This window comes from Oryx dammah, unplaced genomic scaffold (assembly GCF_014754425.2).
Source record: "Oryx dammah isolate SB20612 unplaced genomic scaffold, SCBI_Odam_1.1 HiC_scaffold_3, whole genome shotgun sequence".
Taxonomy (NCBI): Eukaryota; Metazoa; Chordata; class Mammalia; order Artiodactyla; family Bovidae; genus Oryx; species Oryx dammah.
The window spans coordinates 66,004,956-66,024,319 of record NW_024070187.1 but is presented as its reverse complement, the minus strand read 5'-3'; the positions used below and the strand labels follow the sequence as shown (position 1 = coordinate 66,024,319).

Genomic DNA, 19,364 nt, shown 5'->3' with positions numbered 1-19,364 from the left:
CTAACATGTGTTATGATGAAACAGGAGAGTATGCCAGCAGTTAAATCTGTAGTTACCATTTATTTTGTATTCCTTGGTAAAAGTTTGAATGTTGTCATTTTTAGACTAATGTGGACTTGTTTGTTCTCAGTAGGCATTCAAAGCAACAATGAATTAGGCTTAGTGATGATGGAAAAAAATGCCTAGATGTCATTTTGGTTTTGACATACTACCAGATAATCCAGTTTTCTTGTTTTATTGAAACTAGATGTATAGATGTTACAGTGTAATTAGATATATGAGATTTTAATTGTTTTACTATTTTAACATCAAGTTTTTACTAAATTTAATAATAGAAATTCTGTGAAGTCTTTTTGGAACAAGTGTCTTAGAAAATTCAGCCTTTGTTTTCTTTTTTAAGTCTTTAATACAAAAGGCTCTTAAAACTTTTCTCTTTCATTTTTTAGTAATTATAGAGATAGCAATGTGAAAAAAATCATATCAGCAAAAGTCAATAGCGTTTGATTCTTCCAGGAAGTGGAAAAGCATTGTCGCTGTGGGAAGCATACAAAACGAATGCCGTGCCATAAACCTTATCTTTGTGAAACTAAGTGTGTTAAGATGCGGGACTGTCAGAAGCATCAGTGTAGGAGAAAGGTAATAAGCTTGGAAAACTGATTTTTAAATTCTTTTGAGTTTTTTCCTTTTGGGGCCCATGATAAGTGCCATCTTGACTTGTTCCTCAGATATTTAGACATATTCTTTGCTTCCTATATGAAATATTAATAAATATTCTACATTATTGTTTGTATTAGTGGGAATTCTACCACGGTTTTTAAATAACAATGGTGTCCTTTTGTCCTGTGCATAATTCTTTTGTCTTGATTCTCTGGCTGTTTCTGTTCCTTGACTAAAACATCATAGCAGTGTTAGCAACGTCATTTGGTTTTGTAGAGGCTTAACTTCTGCTGTTCAGATCTTATTTGTAGAAACTTGGTTCAGTATAAGGAGTGTTTTATTGAGTCTATAGATTTGCAGTTTTTTCAAGCCTCTTTTATTATTATAAATTATCCCCCTCTCTCTGGTAAGATACCTTGTTCTTAAATTTATTAGATATAGTGATTTCAACTTTGTTTTTCATAGTGTTAATACAGTATATCTTTCCCAGCCTTTGACTTATTCATATCTTTATATTTAAAGTGAACACCTATGCAGAGCACTTAGATTGTTTTTTTATTTTATTCAATCTTTAGTGTTTAATTTGAGTGTAGATCATTTACATTTCTTATGATCTTTAATAAAATGGTTGGATTTAAATCTATCATTTTGCTATTTATTTTCTGTTTGCCCATCTGCTCTTTGTTTCTTTCCTTTTGTGTCTTCTATTTAATTGAGTGTTGCTTTTCAATGATTCTACTTTACCTCCTTTATTTGATTCTCACACATTTTATACCATTTAAAAAAATAATCTTAAATATGTTGTTTTTGCTTTAAATAGGTATCTTTCAAAGAATTAGAAAAAAATAGGTAATCTTTTATATTTATCATCAAACTCATGACTTTTGCCATTTTTCATCCTTTTATAAAGATTCAGGTTTCTATCTGGTTTCATTTTCTTTTATCTGAAGAACTTCCTTTAACACCTTTGGAGTGCTGTTCATGGAGTCTTTCAATTTTTATAAACTCTCTTTAGCTTTTGTTTGTGAAAAATATTTTTACTGTATGATTTTTATTTGACAGTTTCCCCCCATACTTTAAACTATTTTTGTTATCTTTGTTCTTCTGTATGTATCTTTTTTCTTTGACTGTTTAAAAAGATTTTTCTGTTTATCATTAGTCTTCAGGAATTTATTAGTGATTTCCTTTGTATTGCCTTCTTCATGTTTCTTTTGCTCAGCTTTTGTTGAGCTTCTTGTATTTCTTTATAGTTTTCATCATACTTATGACATTTTTGATCTTTATTTCTTCAGATATTTCTCCTATTCTTTGCTTTCTGACACTCCAGTGATGTATATGTCAAACTACTTGAGGGTCTATAGTTCTAATGCTTCACTGATGCTCCATTTATTATTTAGTCTTTTTAAGGTTCATATTTTATGTTAGCTTATATTGCTTTATCTTCAAGTTCACTAAGTTTTCTTTTGCATTGTATAATCCCATTTTTAATCCCATCATGTATTTTCTCGTCTCAGACAGTATTTTTTCATCTGAGACTTGGAGTTGTGTCTTTTTCATCACTTCCATGTCTGTCCTTTTCATGCTCATGCTTTCTTCTATTGTCATCAGTATAGGTGGATGGGCTATACTTCACAAGCCTATTTTAATGTCCTTATCTACTAATTCTGTCATCTGTCATTTTTGGGTCTATTTTTGTGGATTGAATTTTGCTTTCCTTTTGGGTTATTCTTTCCTCCTGAGTGACTTTTGATTGGTTTCCAGATATTATGAACTTTATGTTTTGTGCTACCATTTCTCCACAAATTCTAACCATACTGGCCTCTTAACCTTGAATTTTGTCTCCTTAACTTGGTGAGACCACTGGACTTTGCTTGTGATTTTTCTCCTTGTGCTGCATTGTGGAAACTTCCAGGTCTAAGCTTGTGCTATCATAGGACTTACCTTTTTTGTTTATCTTTTCATAGGGTTTCTGTCCAATGTTGCCTAATTGTCCAAAATCTGAAAACTGTTGTTTGATATATTTTGTCTGATTTTCTAGTTGTTTAAAGCAGGAGAGTAAATCTGGTCATTATTGCTCATCATGGTGAGAAACAAAAACCTAAAAGGCTTATTGCAATAATCTTCTTTTCCCCCACTGGCACTGGGAAAGTGATAGGCACATAGTATTTTTTGGTAAATACTTATTGAATTGAATGAACTATTTTAACTTTTAATTGCCTTTTAATAATGTATATTTTGTTTTGAGCTATTCTTATATCCTGAAACTTTTTCTTAAGTAGGTTACAAAACCATGTTTCTTTAAGACAATTGTAGTCTGTATTTCGTTTCCATATGAGAAGTCAAGGAGTTCTAATGGCAGATGAAACTTTTAAGTAATTACTTTGTGTTCGTGAATGAAAATTGGGACAAGTCTTAGACAGCTATATTTCTCATAGATTGAAAATTAAGAAGTAACAAACTAGAGAGTGCTGAAATCAATTAGCCTGTCTCTGCTTCTTTTCTTTAGTTAGACTCTGATTCTTTGGTTTGAAAATAATTGCCCACCTAATTTATATAATGCACTGGCTTTATTATAGTTAAATCTTAAAAATAGGCAGATTGTTTGCCTAAATTCATTATAGAGTTTGACCACATGCATTCCTATGGTTAATGTTGTCAGTCTCTGCATAGATAAGTAGAAGAGAATCTCTTATGGAGCTATTTTAAATTACAGAATAGTAAACTAAAGGGCACGTAAATTTAGCTTGATTTCACTAAATTAGGTCATTGTCTATTTAAACGTACAAGTTCTTAGTATAATGTATTCTACACAAGAATGTTAATACTCTTGAATATTCTTATTCTTATAGTGAAAAGAACAATCTTTTGATTTCCCTAAGTTCTGTGAATAACTAGTAATGACATTCATATTATGTATGATTTTCAAATTATCTGTTCTTTATATATTGCTTTCCCTTCAGTGTTGCCCTGGAAACTGTCCACCTTGTGATCAAAACTGTGGACGGACTTTAGGATGTAGAAACCATAAGTGTCCATCTGTCTGCCATAGAGGTAAAATTTAATAACAGCTGTAATTTTATATTTATATTCACATAGTGCTTTATAGTTGATAGAGAGCTTTCACAGTTATTATCTTACTCTTAACAATCTTGAGACGTTGGAGTAGTCGCTAGTATCCTTATTTTATGGTCGAGGACATTTAAGCTGAAGAGGATTCAGTGATTTCCTTAGGGAATTTTCTAGCAAAGCACCATAGCCAAGATTTGAACCCAGGCCTTCTGAATATAAACTTTAGTTCTTTCTGTAATACCATATTGATTCCTTTCTTCTACCCAATCTTCCCCATATAGTTTTTAAGCTAATAGGGTTTTCAGTACTATTTTGAATTGTAGACATTTATATGAAATAAAGTTTAGTAAAGGAATGGATATATTCTTTCCAGTGAGTCTCAAAATTTTTTATCTCAAGGCCCTTTTACACTCATTTTGGACCCAAAGACCTTTTGTTAATATGGGTTTAATCTATTGATATTTATTCTATTTAAAATTAAAATAAAATAACATTTATTATTTTATGTACATAGTAATAACCCATTACATCTTAATACAGTAACTTTTTTGTGTGTGAAAAATAAATATTTTCTGGAAAAAAAAAATTAGTGGGAAGAATGGTATTTTGTATTTTTGCAGATTTCTTTAATGTCCAGCTTAGTAGAAGATAACTGGATTCACGTATCTGCTTCTGCATTCAATCTATTGTGATATTCCTTGTCACATAGCTTCACGAAAATTCTAATCTATGTATAAGAGATCTTGCACACCACCTGAAAGGGTCTCAGGAGTCCCTAAGTTATTAGACGTTGAAAACTGAGTTAACTTTACTCATTTGGAATATGTTAGTATGAAGTGAAATCTCCGGAAAGATAGTATATGGTAGTGGGAAGAGCATGGACTTAAGAGGTCTGAGTCAAGTCTGAACTTAGTAGCTGTATGACCTTGGACAAACTACTATACTGCTTTTTTTTGTTTTTCTTTGGGATTAGGTGGATGCCAAGTATCTCTCTTAATGTCTTCGTCCTTTCAGGAATCTTGGAAGGTGAATGACATTAGTGTTGTTCTTTGTAAGGAGGAAGAAGGCAAAGACTATTGGCCCAAGGTTATAGAACTAGTTACAGAGTCAGGATGTGAACCCAAAACGTCAATAAGTATTTTTGAGTGTCTTCTAAGTACCAGGCACCGGGATTACATGAGTGAATGATTTGACAAAGTACCTGCTTTTATGGAACTTATTTTGTAGTTCTCCCTTAATTAGAATAAAAATAAATAAATTAGTACAGAATATCAGATAGTGACAAGTATAATAAGAGAATTAGAGTGAAATTAAAATTGTGTTAGTGGAGATGATATATACTGCTTTACCTAGTGTGGTTGAGTAGGATGATGTGTGAAGGGGACCCTGAGAGAAGTAGGGATCAGACGCTGTGGAAATGGGGATGGGGTGGTGGGATTGCAGATGCCTTAGGACAGAAACATTTGAGAGGACTGAAGTGACTGTCCAAGGAGATGAGGTCAGAGAGAGGGTGGGATAAAGGACTGCTGAGGAAAGGAGAATATGTCTAGGGCCTCAGAAGCCACTGTTAAAACGTGGCCTTCACTTTAAGTTGAAAACTTGACTGGTTGTATGACCATCAAAGAAATTAGATCAGTAGTTGAGAATTTTCTCACCAAGAAAAAAAAGGCCTCATTGATATTTACACATGATTTTTAACAAATAAACATTTAAGGTATATATAAGTTTAATCTCTTTGTAAATTATTTGATAGTATATGTAAAAAAGAATTGTGCCCCAGCTCATTATGTATCTTGCAGAGAAAGAGAAAATTACAGATCAATCTAACTTATGAACATGTTTGTGAAATTAGTTTTAACCACTCAAATCCAGCTAGATGGTATTAAGATATCCATGCAGTAATATATGGTTGGTTTAAGATTAGTAAATCTAATATGTTTCCACTACATTAACAGACTAAAGGAGATCATTTTAGTAAATGTCTGAGAAACCGTTAGTAAAATTCAAAATCCATATATGATGAAAACTTAACCAGAAATAGAGGAGAGCATCGTTAACCCGATATATAGACTATCTGCAAAAAGCATAAAGCAAGCATCATACTTAGTGGAGAAATGTTGAAAGCATATCCCCATCTTGTACTCCTTTGAAGCAGATCCCATAAATACTTCAATATGCATCTCTAAAAGATGGATTCTTAACCTGAAAATAGTTAATCTGTTTCTTAATATCAGCAAATATGTGGTGTTCACATATCTTGTTGTTTCATAAATACCTTTATTTTTTTACTTCAGTTTGTATGATTCAGAAATCTTACTAAGATTGACATTGTAGTTGGTTGATGTCTCTAAAGTCTGTTAATCTGTAATTTCCCTCCTTTTTTATGATTTTCCATCTTTTTCTTTTGTCACTTAAGAAAGTAGATTGCTTTATACAGTTTATAGAGTCTGGATTTTTCAGAATGCATCTCTGTGGTATTATTGAATTTTTGGCATTTTCCTCTGTATTTCCTATAAACTGTTAGTGGGACTAGTGGTTTGATCAGATCTAGGTTCAATTATTATTATTACTGTTTGGCAGAATGTTTATTTTAAAAAAGCTTATTAGCCCCTAACAAAATTTATCTTAATGGAAAGTGTATGAAAATACCATTGTACAGCTCTTACCACAATTGCATAAGATATGTAAAATCATTATTTTATGTCATTTACCATTATTCTAGACACCTTCATAATCTAAGTTATACTGTAACTCATGGGAAGAGCATACTGTCTGCATGTTTGCATTGTGAATATATGAAAGTTCAATGTATAGTTCTTTTAAGTTTAAGACCATCCATGGTTATGGTTCCAGAATTGTTGGGCTTTTGACCCACTGGTCACTATAAGTCTGTGCTCCTTTTTCATTTAAAAAATACTGTAACTGAAGTTATTTTAGTTTATCTGTCATGTTGTACAAGTGTCTGTAATGGGTTCATTAGGAAGACTGTTGAGGGAAATTATCCCTTATTCTCAAGATTTAATTTTAAAAAAAGACAACATACTGAAGTTTAGATGGCAAAAAGATGTTGTTTGATAAGTTTCTCTCTGAATTGCTGAAGATGAATGAAAATTATCATTGTTAAATGTGGAAATTGATACAATGTGCTGAGTAAGAACAGACATAAATATTGCTATTAATTAAAAAAGTGACATCTAGTCATTCTTTTGGAAGGAACAAAATAAAGTTTGTTCAGGTGAGTCAGGATGTCTTGGTTTGCATTACCATCAAGATAATACTTCATTGGATTATACTTACCAAAACTCTGAAGTCCAAGTCTGGTAATTTGTATGATACACGTGTTTTTTCCCTATGATGTTTTTTGTTTTCTTTTTCTGTGGTCATTATTTAACTTATTAAGTATTTTTTTTTTTTTTTTTTTTACTATGCAACCAAATTTATTTATTTATTTTTTTTTCCAAACATCTTTTACTGAAAAACCACCTCCCCCTGACTTGAAGTGCCCATTTCTTCAATTACTCTAGTTACTCACAGGCCTGTAATTATGCATTCAATCACCACTTCCAAACCAGTTAAATTATGGAGATGTTAAATATTGTGTTTTTAAATATTTAGGAGGGTTATTCTCTTCTCTTGTTCTTTCCCCCCATTGTTTTATTTTTTTTTTTAATTAATTTATTTATTTTTAATTTTTACTTTACAATTCTGTATTGGTTTTGGCATAGATTGACATGAATCCACCACAGGTGTACATGCGTTCCCAAACATGAACCCCCCTCCCACCCCCCTCCCCACAACATCTCTCTGGGTCATCCCCGTGCGTCAGCCCCAAGCGTGTCATATCCTGCATCAGTGGAGTATTACTCAGCCATTAAAAAGAATACATTTGAATCAGTTCTGATGAGATGGATGAAACTGGAGCCGATTATACAGAGTGAAGTGAGCCAGAAAGAAAAACACCAATATAGTATACTAACACATATATATGGAATTTAGGAAGATGGCAATGATGACCCTGTATGCAGGACAGCAAAAAAGACACAGATGTGTATAGCGGACTTTTGGACTCAGAGGGAGAGGGTGTGATGATTTGGGAGAATGGCATTGAAACATGTATAATAACATGTAAGAATCGAAATGCCAGTCTTATTAAGTATTTTTAACTTTCGTTTGTTTTGAACTTACAGAATCTTTAACCAGACTATTTTTCATCGTTAATCTGTTTTTTATTAGGTTAACTGCTGTTCAGTATTTCGCTTGGTCCTGACACCTAGGCAGCAATGTCTAGAGATACTTACTTCGTAGTTGAAGACTCTTTATTCCTTTTTTATCATTTCATTTTTAATGGGGTGCCCTACTGGGAAAACAGAGTAGAAAGAAAGCCCTTAAGAGAATGTCAAAGCCTTGGGGAGAACTTTTTAGCCCATTTAAAAAGATCTCTTTTCAGTTGATTTTGTGTGTTTCTACCAACACATAACAAAAGAAGGTGAAAAACTAAAACTCTAAAGATGTTTCCTTTTGAAATGTTTAGAAGAGAATTATTTGGAATTATAGCCTAAAATGAGATTTTACAATTTAGTCTTTTCTCAGAGCATGAGTAATGGAAAATTGACTATACTTGTTAATAATCTGATGAAAGAAGTCGCTCATATTGGGGAATTTATCTTAAAATAATGTACTTGAATAAATGTATGTATGAAATTAAGCCAAAAAGATTATTGCTAACAGATTTTCCAAAGACTTAGCTCCATTTTGCTTATATAATTTTAACAATGTGTTATTTGTTACTTAGAATAGAACTTTTAGCAAATTTTAAGGAAAATTCTAAAACTTTTTGTTGAAGTACCAGTGTAGATACAGAAAAGTATACAGATAGCAAGTGTACAGTTTGATGACTTTTTATAAACTGAACCTACCCATATAACCAGAGCTCACATTATTAAACAGAACATTACCAGCATTTCCAAAACTATTTTTGTGTCCTTTGTAATAATCATCCTGATTTTAAACAGAGTAAATTTAGTTTTTCCTGTTTATTTTATGTAAATGGAATCATACTCTTGGTGTCGAATTTCTTTTGCTCAGTGTTATGTGTGAGGTTCATTCATACTGGTTTTATTCTCATAGTAGAATCCCATTGTGTGAATATACTAAACTTATTGATTCTGCTGTTGATGGGAATTTGGATAGTTAAGGAACTTTCTCTTTAAGTTTCAGACATTTTTTTTTTCAGGTAGTTGTTATCCTTGCCCAGAGACTGTAGACGTGAAGTGCAATTGTGGTAATACAAAGGTAACAGTACCCTGTGGCCGAGAACGTACCACAAGACCCCCCAAGTGCAAAGAACAGTGCAGGTTAGTACAGAGCTCTGCACAGACTTAATCTGGTATCTTAGAGATTTAAATTCATATCGATTTTTAATTTTGTTAATATATTCAGTTTTGCTTTAATGTTCTAAAATATTAATATTCACAATATGATCATTCTGTGTGGAATCAGAATATATATAAAAATAAATAATTGCACTTTAGATATAATTGTTCAGTGATCAAAGTAATTTAAAAAAATTGTATTTTATAATTTAGTCGGCCACCAACTTGCCATCATACAAGTCAAGAAAAACATCGCTGTCACTTTGGCTCTTGTCCTCCATGTCATCAACCTTGCCAAAAGGTTTTGGAGAAATGCGGTCACTTATGTCCTGCTCCATGTCATGATCAAGCATTAATAAAGCAAACTGGCAGGGTAAGAAAACAAATATTACTAAGAGATAATGCATTTCTCTGGGTTAGGTTTTCTTAATTTTACTTAGTCATACAACAAGCGATGATTAATTACTTGAAAGTGAAAGTGAAGTCGCTCCGTGGTGTCTGACTCTTTGTGACCCCATGGACTGTAGCCCACCAGGCTCCTCCGTCCATGGGATTCTCCAGGCAAGAATACTGGAGTGGGTTGCTATTTCCTTCTCCAGGGCATCTTCCCGACCCAGGAATCGAACCCAGGTCTCCTGCATTGCAGGCTAACCTCTGAGCCACCAGGGAAGCCCGATTAATTACTTACTGGGTATTAAACACTGTGATAGGAGCTGGGTCATAGGTATAGGGCTTCTCTGGTAGCTCAGGTGGTAAAGAATCTGCCTGCAATGCAGGAGACCCTGATTCGAGTCCTAGGTCGAGAAGATCTGCTGGAGAAGAGATAGGCTACCCACTCCAGTATTCTTGGGCTTCCTTGGTGGCTCAGGTGATAAAGAATCTGCCTGCAATGCAGGAGACCTGGGTTCGAACCCTGGGTTGGGAAGACCCCGGGCGAAGGGAAAGGCTACCCTCTCCAGTATTCTGCTCTGAGTCCATGGGGTTGCAAAGAGTCAGACATGACTGACTGACTTTCACATATGGTTTAAGACTTGACCTTCTGTCTTTAGAAGCTTACAGTATAGAAAAGAAAAGAAACCAATAAACAAATGTTTGTAAGAACAGCATAATAGTCATTTTATAATCATGTAGATGAGTTTGTGGGTCCTCCATATATGGTGGTTTAGGGTTATAAATATCTCTAATTTTTTCAAAGATTCCTTCACACATTCAGCAAATATTTACTGAATTCTTACTATATGTTAAGCATTTTTCTAGGTGCTGGGGAGATAGCAGTGAACCAAACAATGGAGGTTAAATTCCATTGATGGAATTTAGATTTTGTGATTCTGTTTTGCTATGCTGCCTTTGTTCTGTTATTTAAAAACTGCAATCTGCCTCAATTTTTAATATAAATGTGTTAGAGGGAAACAGTGTAGTGGAATTTAATGATGTAGTAAAATATTTCAATAAGCACAGTTTGTTGATTACTTGAAAAAATTTCAACCTGCTTGAGCAGATTTTTGGAACTGTTTTCTTAGATTCTTAAACTGGCCATACAATTTAATTCCTCTGACTTAAAATTGGTATGTATTTTACTTATAGCACCAGCCTACAGGCCCTTGGGAACAGCCTTCTGAACCAGCATTTATTCAGACTGCATTGCCTTGTCCTCCATGTCAAGTTCCTATTCCTATGTAAGTATTAGAATTTTAGCTTTTTTTTTTTAAAATTTATTTCTGTTGTGGCATGTGGGATCTTTAGTTGCAGTATGTGAACTCTTAGTTGGGGTATGTGGAATCTAGTTTCCTGACTTGGAAACTTGGGCTGTCTGCATTGGGAGCAGAGTCTTTAAGATCTTTTGACATAGTCCAAAGCATATCTTAAGAAACTTCTCCCCTTTTTCTTTTTGTAGTTCATTATTATTTCAGGCCTAACCTGTAAAGTGGGCTTCCCTGGTGGCTCTGGTAACCTGGTATCTCTTCCCTGGTAGCCTGTAAAGCAGTCTGTCTTTCTGTTTCATTCTTTTCCAAATATATTTTGCATACTGCTTAAAATATTCCTCTAGATAACTTTTTTTGAGTCATTTTCCCCAACTAGAGTTTTAATGGGTCAGTATAGCCACTCCTACTCTTCTTTTGGTTACTGTTTGCGTGGATAAATGGACAGAGTCTTAGAAATACATAACTGTACTGAAACTGACCCCAAGAAGAAGTAGGAGATCTGAGTATAACTAGTAAAGAGAGTAAATTAGTAACAAAAACCTTACCACAAAGAAAACCTCAGGACCAATGACTTCACTGGTGAATTCTACCAAACTTTTAAAGAGTTAACACCAGTGTTTTACTAAGGAGGGACACTTCCTGATGCATTCAGTGAGGCTAGAATTTCCCTGTTAATAAGAAAAAGACAGGAAAAATACAGTCCAATATCCCCATTTTAATATAGATACAAAAATTCTTAGCTAGATATTAGCAAACTAAATCCAGCAATGTGCAAAAAGAATTACATACCATGGCCAAGTGTGTTTATTCCAGAAATATGAATTTGAATCAACCTCAGTCATTCATTCATCAATGATTGATTAAAATCAATCAGCTTAGTTCTTCATCAGTAGAGAAATAGGCAGTTGATAGATGGCAGAAAAACATTTGACAAAATCTGACACATTTTCTTGATAAAAACACTCAACAGTCTTGGAGTAAGAGGGAGCTTCCTTAACCCAATAAAGAATATCTATGAAAAACCCATAGTTACCGTCACACTTAATGGTGAAAGATTTAAAGGTTTCACCCTGAATATCAGGAAGAAGAGTAGGATGTTTGTTCTGCTACTTCTGTTGAATACTTTACTACAGATACTAGCTAGAGCAATTAGACTAGAAAATGAAGAAGTAAAACTGTTTGGATTTTCAGATAACATGATCATGTGTATGGGAAGATCCTAGGGAATCTTTCCAAAAGTTATTAGAGATATTAAATGAGTTTAATGAGGTTATAAGAAGCATGAATATACAAAAGTCAATTTTATTTCTATACACTAACAGTGAACAATCTGAAAATTGAACTAAGGAAACAGTTCCATTTCCAATAACATTAAGAAGAATAAACATTTTGTTTATTTAATAAATCTGATAGAAGAAATCCAAGATTTCCACACTGAGAACTATAAAACGTTGGTAGAATTTAAAGAGGACCAAAAACTGTAGTACTGACATCCAGATAGACATAAAGGTCAAGTGCATAGAGCTGACAGCCCAGAAGTAAATGCATACATTTATGGTCAGTTGATTTTTGGCAAGAGTGTCAGAATAATTAAATAGGGAAAAGAATACTTTTTGTAACAGATGGTTTGGGGACAATTGAATATTCACATGGAAAATAAGCTCAAATTCTTACATCACAGCATATGTAAAGAGTAACTCAAAATGGATCAGAGGCCTACAATTAAGGACTAAAACTACTAAACTCTGAGAAGAAAACATAGAATAAAATCTTTGTGTCCTTGGGTTAGGGATTGTTTTATTAGATATGACACCTAAAACATAAATAAGAGAAAAAATAAATTGGAATTCATAAAAAGTAAGTCAGAGGACATTATCAAGAAAGTGCACATTAAGGACACTATGAAAAAATTGAAGATAGCTCACAGAATGGGCGAAAATATAAATATATATCTTATAGGAGTATATTATCCAGATTATGTAAAGAATTCTTAGACTGAGAGACAAAAAGACTAATAATCCAATTTCAAAATGGTCAAAGACTTAGAATAGGTGTTTCTTCAAAGAAGATCTACAAATAGATAATTAATACATGTGAAAAGATGCTCCATGTCACCAGTTAGGAAAATATACATCAAAACCACCAAGAGATAGCATTTTATACCTACTAGGAATGCTAAAATAAAACAGACATATGATGTGCTGGTGAAGATGTGGAGAAATTGGAGCCATTATACATTGCTGTTGGGAATGTGAAATGGTGTAACTTTGGAAACAGTTTGGTAGTTTCTGAGGAGACTAAACAGAGTTACCATATGACCCAGCAATTTTGCTTTAGATCTATACCCAGGAAAATTGAAAATATATGTTCACAAAAACTTGAACATGAATGTCCATAGCAGCATTATTACTAATAGCCCAAAAAGTGAAGACAACTCAATTGTCTGTCAACTGATGAATGGATAAGCAAAATGTGGTTTAGTCATACAATGGAATATCAGTTCAGTTCAGTTGCTCAGATGTGTCCGAATCTTTGTGACCCCATGGACTGCACCGTGCCAGGTCTCCCCGTCTATTGCCAACTCCTGAAATTTACTCACACTTGTGTCCTGTGAGTTGGTGATGCCTTCCAACCATCTCATCCTCTGTCGTCCCCTTCTCCTGCCTTCAGTCTTTCCCAGCATCAGGGTCTTTTCAAATGAGTCAGTTCTTTGCATCAGGTGGCCAGAGTATTGGAGTTTGAGCTTTAGCATCAGTCCTTCCAATGAATATTCAGGACTGATTTCCATTAGGATGGACTGGTTGGATCTCCTTGCAGTCCAAGGCACTCTCAAGAGTCTTCTCCAACACCACAGTTCAAAACCATCAATTCTTTGGTGCTCAGCTTTCCTTATAGTCCCAATTCTCACATCCATACATGACTACTGGAAAAACCATAGCTTTGACTAGATGGACCTTTGTTGGCAAAGTAATGTCTCTGCTTTTTAATATGCTATCTAGGTTGGTCATAACTTTTCTTCCAAGGAGCAAGTGTCTTTTAATTTCATGGCTGCAATCACCATCTGCAGTGATTTTGGAACCCAGAAAAATAAAGCCTCTCACTATTTCCATTGTTTCCCCATCTATTTGCTGTGAAGTGATGGGACCAGATGCCATGATCTTAGTTTCTGAATGTTGAGTTTTAAGCTAACTTTTTCACTCTCCTCTTTACTTTAATCAAGAGGTTCTTTAGTTCTTCTTCACTTTCTGCCATAAGGGTGGTGTCATCTGCATATCTGAGGTTATTGATACTTCTCCTGGCAGTCTTGATTCCAGCTTGTGCTTCATCCAGCTCAGCGTTTCTCATGATGTACTCTTCATATAAGTTAAATAAGCAGGGTGACAATATACAGCCTTGACATACTCCTTTTCCTATTTGGAACCAGTCTGTTGTTCCATGTCCAGTTCTAACTGTTGCTTCCTGACCTGCATACAGATTTCTCAAGAGGTAGGTCAGGTGGTCTGGTATTCCCGTCTGGTCTCTTTAAGAATGTTCTGCAGTTGTTTTGATCCACACCGTCAAAGGCTTTGGCATAGTCAGTAAAGCAGAAGTAGACTTGTTCGTGAGTGTCTAGGAGTCTCTGGCTGAGATGTGGGTTGGCAGTGGCCTGCTGCAGGGCTGGGAGCACTGAGTGTAGCAGTTCATGCATGGGACCTTTTGAAGGAGGTTGCCATTATCTTCATGACCTCCACCATAGTTTGGCCCCAGGTAAATAACAGGGAAGGAACACAGCCCCACTCATCAACAGAAAACTGGATTAAAGATTTACTGAATAGGGCCCTGCCCATCAGAACTAGACCCAATTTCCCCCTCAGTCAGTCTCCCCCATCAGGAAGCTTCCATAAGCCTCTTACCCTTCTCCATCAGAGGGCAGACAGACTGAAAACCACAATCACAGAAAACTAACCAATCTGATCACATGGACTACAGCCTTGTCTAACTCAATGAAACTTATAAGCCATGCCATGTAAGGCCACCCAAGATGGATGGGTCATGGTGAAGAGTTCTGACAAAACGTGGTCCACTGGAAAAGGGAATGGCAAACCACTTCAGTATTCTTGCCTTGAGAACCCCATGAACAGTATGAAAAGGCAAAAAGATAGGACACTGAAAGATGAGCTCCCCAGGTTGGTAGGTGCCCAATATGCTACTGGAGATCAGTGGAGAAATAACTCCAGAAAGAATGAAGAGACAGAGCCAAAGCAAAACAACACCCAGTTGTGGATGGGACTGGTGATGGAAGTAAAATCTGACGCTGTACAGAGAAATATTGCATAGGAACCTGGAATGTTAGGCCCATGAATCAAGGCAAATTGGAAGTGGTCAAATGAGATGGCAAGAGTGAACGTCGACTTTTTAGGAATCAGCGAACTAAAATGGACTGGAATGGGTGAATTTAATTCAGATGACCATTATATCAACTATTGTGGGCAAGAATCCCTTAGAAGAAATGGGGTAGCCATCATAGTCAACAAAAGAGTCTGAAATGCAGTACTTGGATGCAATCTCAAAAATGACAGAATAATCTCTGTTCGTTTCCAAGGCAAACAATTCAGTATCACAGTAATCCAAATCTGTGCCCAGATCAGTAATGCTGAAGAAGCTGAAGTTGAACAGTTCTCTGAAGACCTACAAGACCTTCTAGAACTAACAGCCAAAAAAGATGTCCTTTTTATTATGGGGGACTGGAATGCAAAAGTAGGGAGTGAAGAAATACCTGGAGTAACAGGCAAATTTGGCCTTGGAGTGCAGAATGAAACAGGTGAAAGGCTAACAGAGTTTTGCCAAGAGAACGCACTGGTCATAGCAAACACCCTCTTCCAACAACACAAGAGAAGACTCTACACATGGACATCACCAGATAGTCAATACCAAAATCAGATTGATGATATTTTTTGCAGCCAAAGATGGAGAAGCTCTATACAGTCAGCAAAAGCAAGACCAGGAGCTGACTGTGGCACAGACCGTGAACTCCTTATTACCAAATTCAGACTTAAATTTAAGAAAGTAGGGGAAACCAGTAGACCATTCAGGTTTGACCTAAATCAAATCCCTTACAGTTATATAGTGGAAGTGACAAATAGATTAAAGGGATTAGGTCTGATAGGGTGCCTGATGAACTATGGCCGGAGGTTTGTGACATTGTACAGGAGGGTGTGATCAGGACCATCCCCAAGAAAAAGAAATGCAAAAAGGCAAAATGGTTGTCTGAGGAGGCCTTACAGATAGCTGTGCATAGAAGAGAAGGGAAAGGCATAGGAGAAAAGGAAAAATATACCCATTTGAATGCAGAATTCCAAAAAATAGCAAGGAGAGATAAGAAAGCCTTCCTCAGTGATCAATGCAAAGAAATAGAGGAAAACAATAGAATGGGAAAGAGTAGAGATCTCTTCAAGAAAATTAGAGATACCAAGGGAACATTTCATGCAAAGATGGGCTCGATAAAGGACAGAAATGGTATGGACCTAACAGAAACAGAAGATATTAAGAGGTGGCAAGAATACACAACTGCACAAAAAAGATCTTCATGACTCAGATAATCATGATGCTGTGATCACCAGCCTAGAGCCAGACATCCTGGAATGCGAAGTCCAGTGGGCTTTAGGAAGCATCACTATGAACAAAGCTAGTGGAGGTGATGGAATTCCAGTTGATCCATTTCAAATCCTAAAAGGTGATGCTGTGAAAGTGCTGCACTCAATATGCCAGCAAATTTGGAAAACTCAGCAGTGGCCACAGGACTGGAAAAGGTCAGTTTTCATTCCAGTTCCAAAGAATGCTCAAACTACCACACAGTTGCACTCATCTCACAGACTAGTAAAGTAATGCTCAAAGTTCTCCAAGCCAGGCTTCAACAGTACATGAACCGTGAACTTTCAGATGTTTAAGTTGGTTTTAGGAAAGGCAGAGGAACCAGAGATCAAATTGCCAACATCCATTGGATCATCCAAAAAACAAGAGAATGTCGAAAAATTATCTACTTCTGCTTTACTGACTATGTCAAAGCCTTTGACTGTGTGGACCACAACAAACAATGGAATATGATTCAGCCATAAAAATGCATGATTTTTTGATATATTTTCATGTTACATGGTTGAACCTTGAAAACATTTCATTCTAAATGAAAGAAGCCAGACACAGAAGGCCACATAATACATTTATATGAAATGTCCATAATAGGCAAATCCATTGAGACAGAAAGTAGGTTAGTGGTTGCAGAGTCTGGGGATAGGAGACCATGGAGAATGATTGTAATTGTTTCAGGGCTTCTCTTTGGGTCATGAAAATATTCTAGGATTAAGTCGTGGTGATTTTAGTTACACGACCTTGTGAATACACTAAACACCTCTGAATCGTACTCTTTAAAAGTATACATTTTATGGTATGTGAATTTTATCTCAGTTTTAAAAAAGGAGAAGAATATGTATAAAGATCCTAACTCTGATATGATTTTTTAGTAATATGCATAACAAAATTATTGTAAAGTGTATACTAAAAATATTACTTGTCACATGAATTATCAAGGTAATATAATTTCTTATTACTGTACAGTGTTTTTGTTTTCTTGTCCTCTTGTTTTAAAAATAACATTACATTTGATAATAATTTGGCCATGTGGTATAAGAATTCTGAAGATGTATGTATAACATATATAATATGTGCTATATCATTTAGGGTACCTTTAGCTTCAAGTAACAAACTCTAAATAAAAAGCAACATGATAACATTTATTTCTTGGACAGTTAGACTGGTGTTAGAACTGCTTCATAGTTGGTTAATCTGATTAATTCAGATACCTCATTGAGGGCGCAAATTTTGTCCTTACTTTGTATCCTTTGTATAGTCTTTTGCTCTCTGGGTATTTGCCTTTCTGATAAACTTCCCATCCAGTTAGTAAAGTTTCCAAAGGGAGAAATGGAAGCTGTTTGTGCCTTCAGCCATCATTTTCTTTAAAGACTGAGGAAATTTTTCCCGTAATAAAATTCTTCTTCACTTTTCATTGGCCAGAGTTGGATCACATGACAATTTCTAAACTAGTCTCTTGAAAGGGACATAAAATATTTGTTTTTTAAAATGGACTTTATTTTAAAGATGACTTTTTAGGTTTACAGGAGAATTTCACAGAAAGTACAAAGAGGTCTTGTTTTCCTGCCATTCACACACAGTTTCTCCTGTTTTTAATATATTACATTAGTGTGGAATTATAGTCTTTAAAAGTATAAACTTTATGGCATGTGAATTTTATCTCAGTTTAAAAACCAAACACACACACACACACACACACACATATATATATATATGAAGGTCTTTGTAATTGTGATATAATGCTTTTTCAGTGGCATGTGTAACATAATTATTATTATGAAGTATATGTTGAAATTTATTATTTGTCACATGAACTATCCAGGTAATATAATCTCTTTCTTAGAGCAGAATTTTTTACAGCTGAGGAACTGATACTGATACATTATTATTAACTAAAGTTTATAGTTTACATTAGGATATACTTTTCCAGTTGTATGTGCATAATCTCCTGCCTGCATGCACCATTACTTACCATACAGAATAGTTTCACTGCCCTAAAAACATCCTGTGCTACACTTGTTCATCCCTCACCTGCTTGTCCCTCAAGCCCCTGGAAACTGTTCATCTTTTTCTTTCTTTTACTGTCTCTAGAATTCTTCCTTTTTCAAATTGTCCTGTAGTTGGAATCCTACAGTATATAGCCTTTTTAGCATGTTGCACTTAATAATTTACACTTAATTTCCTGTATGTCTTTTTATGGCTTGATGGCTCATTTCTTTTATTGCTAAGCAATATTCCATTGTACCACAGTTTGTTTATTATTCACCTATTGAAGGACATTTTGGTTGTCAGAGTTTTAGCAGTTATGAAGAAAGCTGCTGTAAACATTCATGTGTAAGTTTTTTGTGGTCATATTTTTCAGCTCATTTGGGTAAATGTTTAGGAGTGCTGATTCTGGATCATATGGTAGACCTATGTTTACCTATATGAGACAGCGCCATTTTGCATTCTCTCCAGCAGTGTATGAGAGTTCCCTTTGCCCTGCATCCTTACCAGCAAATATTATTGTCAGTGTTTTGGATTTTAGCTGTCCTAATGGGTGTGTAGTAACAGCAACATCTTATTGCCGTTTTAATTGGCATTTCTCTAGTGGTAAATGATGTTGAACATCTTTTCATATGCTTATTTGCCATTTGTATATATATAAAGTGTCCTCTGTTCAGATCTTGCCCATTGATTTAATTGAGTTGTTTGATTTATTATTATTGAATTTTAAGAGTTCTTTTATATTCTGCATACAAGTCCTTTACCAGCTATGTTTTTCCAAATATTTTCTCACAGTCTGTGGCTTATCTTTTCATTTAAGTGTTCTTATTTAAGTTCTTATGGCAGAGCAGATGTTTTGGGTTTAATGAAGTCCAACTTAGCCATTTTTCTTTCCTGGATTGTGCTTTTGGTGTTGTATTTAAAAAGTCATCACCAAACCCAGGGTCACCTA

At 34.9% G+C, this 19,364-nt stretch overlaps 1 protein-coding gene across 2 annotated transcripts in view; it reads left to right on the top strand.

The window, feature by feature from the left end:
- NFXL1 (nuclear transcription factor, X-box binding like 1) overlaps window positions 1-19,364 on the top strand; it is a 57,834-nt gene that overhangs the window by 14,110 nt on the left and 24,360 nt on the right. For both annotated transcript variants that reach the window (XM_040238149.1, XM_040238150.1), the window contains exons 11-15: window positions 514-636; window positions 3,618-3,708; window positions 8,960-9,080; window positions 9,312-9,471; window positions 10,683-10,774. In XM_040238149.1, the coding sequence (XP_040094083.1) occupies window positions 514-636; window positions 3,618-3,708; window positions 8,960-9,080; window positions 9,312-9,471; window positions 10,683-10,774 (587 nt within the window). The remainder of the gene's footprint in view (window positions 1-513; window positions 637-3,617; window positions 3,709-8,959; window positions 9,081-9,311; window positions 9,472-10,682; window positions 10,775-19,364) is intronic.